General features: G+C 46.3%; 1 protein-coding gene across 1 annotated transcript; it reads right to left on the bottom strand.

Annotated features, from left to right (window-relative positions):
- Positions 1–1,443: 1,443 nt before the first annotated feature.
- On the bottom strand, positions 1,444–1,890 carry LOC149189490 (uncharacterized). Its single transcript, XM_089410250.1, has one exon. It carries the CDS (start codon positions 1,888–1,890, stop codon positions 1,444–1,446), a length of 447 nt encoding a protein of 148 aa, XP_089266376.1.
- Positions 1,891–3,685: the final 1,795 nt, after the last annotated feature.

The following is a 3,685-nucleotide window of genomic DNA, read 5'->3' as shown; positions in this document are numbered from 1 at the left end:
TCTGAGGGTTTTCTTATTAAGCAATATCAGAGTACAACTTGGGTGCCAAATTCGGCTTACCCAACAAAGAATTTCCTTCGCAGTAATACCTCTCAGTTTGAGACAAATATCCCAGCTGAAACCCCGAAAACACCTTTCGACAGCTCCTCATCTCCAATCAACCCCAGAAACCCCAGCATCTGCCTTTCTGGATTGTGTCAGCCTCTCTCTGCCCAGCATTGGCTTCTGCGTCACCCTAAATGGGTCTGCATCAGCCTCAGGAGGCCCTGCGTCAACCTTCTGGCCCTCTCGTCAGCAACGCTAGCCTCTCTGAAGCACTGCGCAGCTCCCGACTGCCTCTGCGTGGCCCTGCATGAGCCCTGGTTGCTACTGCATCACTCTCTCTAGCTTCTGCGCTGTTCTCCCAACACTATATTTGCCTCTCTGTCTCTCTGTACTCAATGCCTCTCAGCTGCAACTCTAATCATTGATTCTATCTCTCTTAGCAAACCCCGCTCTAGAGAATAGAATCACTGATCACTCTGGTGTACTCTCCAAGTGACCCTCAAGTCTCCTCTTATACTTTTCTCGTTGACATATCAACGACTGAGATTAAGTCCCTAATCAATGGCTAAGATTAGATTTGGCTTGATCCATGTCTTTTGTACCATTCTAACACAGTTTCATATTAATCCACATTAATATTTTGATTTCCCTAAGTTTAGACTTAGGGACTCCATTAAAAATATTAATTATTTTAATATTTCTTGAACTATTTAGAATCTACCCAAGCCCTTTTTGGGTATTGGAGATCTCATGTGCCCCAACCTCTCCACCAAATTTCATGGCTAAAGCACATCCGATGCTACCACAAATCAACATAATTACACCCCGAAAGATCCCTGAAATAGCTCCCACGTGTTCCCCTCCTGCATCCTCCTGAAGTACGCGCTGGCTAAGTGATAGCTGAGTTTTATGCTTTGAATATTCTCTAGCACTCCTCCGCAATGGTACAATGGAAACTCACTAGGGTGGAACTCGTGGTCCATTGAAGAGAGGGTGAGTTCTTTGCTTGGAAAACTCATTGCTAAATAGCAAGTGACCCGGCTAAGCAACTCGAGCAACTAAGGTTGAGTTTGATAGACCAAAGATGCCAAATTAAGTTGGGTCTCTTCTATTATAATTCGTGGGCCTCTTTTCCCCATGTGGGTCCCTCCAACTAGCATTTCAATTTTCCCTTCTTATCCATTCGAACTTCCCTCTAAGGAAAGTGTGTGTTTCCTCATGTGGGTGGCCCCCACGCTTCACTAGAAAAATAATTCGGCCTCCTAAGTATTTTCCACAAAATCTCATGGGTGCCATGGCTTCCAAAATTGTCAAAATTGTAGAACAATGACCCTGTGACAAATTAATTTAGGAAGAGACATTACATTCCTCCCCTGTCAAATGTTGCTTGTCCCCAAGCTACTTCAGCGTTGGGGGCTCACATATGTGTTCACCCTCCTGTGTGGCGTCCTCATCCGGTAAGTTCCTCCAATGCACCAAATACTCTCTAATAGTCTTACTCCTCAACTTCCTCTCCCTAGTCTCCAAAATGGCCTCCAGTTCCAGAACCAGATGCCCCTCATCATCCAATGGTGGCAGCTCCACAACTGCTGTCACCTGCTGGCCCAACACTTTCTTGAGGCATGAAACATGAAAGACGTTGTGGATTTTTCTCCCCGTGGCAAGCTCCAGCTCATAAGCCACCTCTCCAACTCTCTGTATCACCCTATAAGACCCATACAGACATGGTTGTAGCTTCTTGGCCCCTTTTTTCTTGAAGGTGGACTGGCGATATGGATGTAATCGCAAGTAAACCAAGTCCCCCTCCTCAAACTGCCTCTCAATTCGTTGCCTATCTGCATACATCTTCGCTGGTTTTGAGCTGTCAATAAGTTATCCTTGATAGTTTTGAGGATGTCTTGGCTCTCTTGGATCCAATCTTTGGCCTTTGGGGCGCCGCTGTTTCCAAAAACAATGTCAACAAAAGACAAAGCATCATATCCATACAAGGCATGGAAGGGTGACATACTGATGGACATTTGGTGGGTGGTGTTGTAGCAGTACTCACCTAGGTGTAGCCACTGAATCCATGCTCTCTGCTACCCGATCACGTAGTTCTGAATATATCCCTCCAACCATTTGTTAACCCTCTCAGTTTGGTCGTCGGTCTATGGATGTTAACTCGTGCTAGGGGTGAGCGCAGTACCCACTAGTCTGAAAAGCTCTTACCAAAATGCTCCCATGAATCGACTATCTTTGTCACTGACTATGGTCTTAGGGAGTCCCTACAAATGAAAGACCTCCCTGAAGAATAACTCAACCACCTGTGATGCTATATACCGGGTTGGTATGGGGAAGAAGTGTGCATATTTGGTCAACCGGTCTACCACCTCATAAATACAATCCTTCCCTTGCATTGTTGGGAGCCCTGTGATGAAATCCATGGAGATAATTTCCCATTTCCCCTTGGGAATGGAAAGTGGCTATAACAACTCAGCTGGCTAAGTCAAATCCCCCTTGTTCCTCTGGCAAGCCTCACACTCCTGCACATATCTCAACACATCTCCCTTGAGGCCTTTCCATGTGAACAGATCTCTGACTGTCATATATGTCTTCCAGAACCCCCGGTGTCCCAAAAGTGGGGAGTCATGGATTGAGTGGAGAAACCTCTCCTTCAACTGCGAACCCGACACCAAGAATATATGCCCCTTGTAGTAAATGACCTCAGCCATCACCTTATAATGCTATTTAGCATGAATTCCATCCAATATCTCCCATGCCCTCCGATCCTTAGAGTTCTCCACCAGCAACTGCGCCTTCCATTCATGGCAAATGCTCATTTTTGAAAGCGTCGCAGGCTTCCTAGATAATGCATCTGCCACTATGTTGTTCCTGCCCTTCACATACTCAATGTCAAAATTGTAGGCCTGCACCTTGCTGACCCAGCTCTGTTGCCTATCATTGAGGCCCTGCTGCCCCATGAAATGGCAAAGACTATTTTGTTCCGTCTTCACCTTAAATCTGTTGCCCACTAGGTACTACCATAATTTGGCCAACACATGCATGATGGCCAACATCTCCTTGTGGTAAATAGAGTAGAACCTCTTATGTGGGAGGAACGTTTGGCTCTCAAAAGCAATGGGGTGTCCATCCTGAGACAAAACTATGCCAACCCCCTCGTCTGATACATCGCACTCCAATGTGAATGGCTGTGTTAAATCAGAAGTGACAACACTGGGGAACTGCTCATCACCTCCTTGAGGCGATCAAACGCTGACTGTGCTCTATTTGTCCATGTGAAAGCCCCCCTTTTTTGTCAAATCTATGAGGCGAGTTGCTAGCTGTGAGAAGCCCTTCACGAACTTCCCGTAGTAGGTGTATATGCCTATGAATCCCCTCAGCTCATTCATGTTCTGGGGCTCAAGCCAATCCCGGATGGCCCTGATCTTCTCCTCGTGCACCCTCACTCCATCTGCGCCAATGATGTGTCCTAAGTAGAGCATCTCCCTCAGCCCAAACTCACACTTGGATAACTTGGCATAAAACTGTTGCTCCTCTAGAATATGCAGCACCACCTCTAAGTGTTGTAAATGCTCCTGCCACGTGCGGCTATAAATCAGGATATCGTCGAAGAACACCAATAAAAACTTTTGCAACTACC

This window comes from Pinus tabuliformis, chromosome 3_1 (assembly GCF_031772625.1).
Source record: "Pinus tabuliformis cultivar Carrire ecotype Pingquan chromosome 3_1, CPIR1, whole genome shotgun sequence".
Taxonomy (NCBI): Eukaryota; Viridiplantae; Streptophyta; class Pinopsida; order Pinales; family Pinaceae; genus Pinus; species Pinus tabuliformis.
Note: the sequence above shows the minus strand (reverse complement) of the source record. Positions and strands in the feature narration are given on the sequence as shown.

What these genes read in the sequence shown, in the direction of transcription:
- LOC149189490 (XM_089410250.1), bottom strand. Translation starts at nt 1,890, where the DNA reads ATGTATGCAGATAGGCAACGAATTGAGAGGCAGTTTGAGGAGGGGGAC.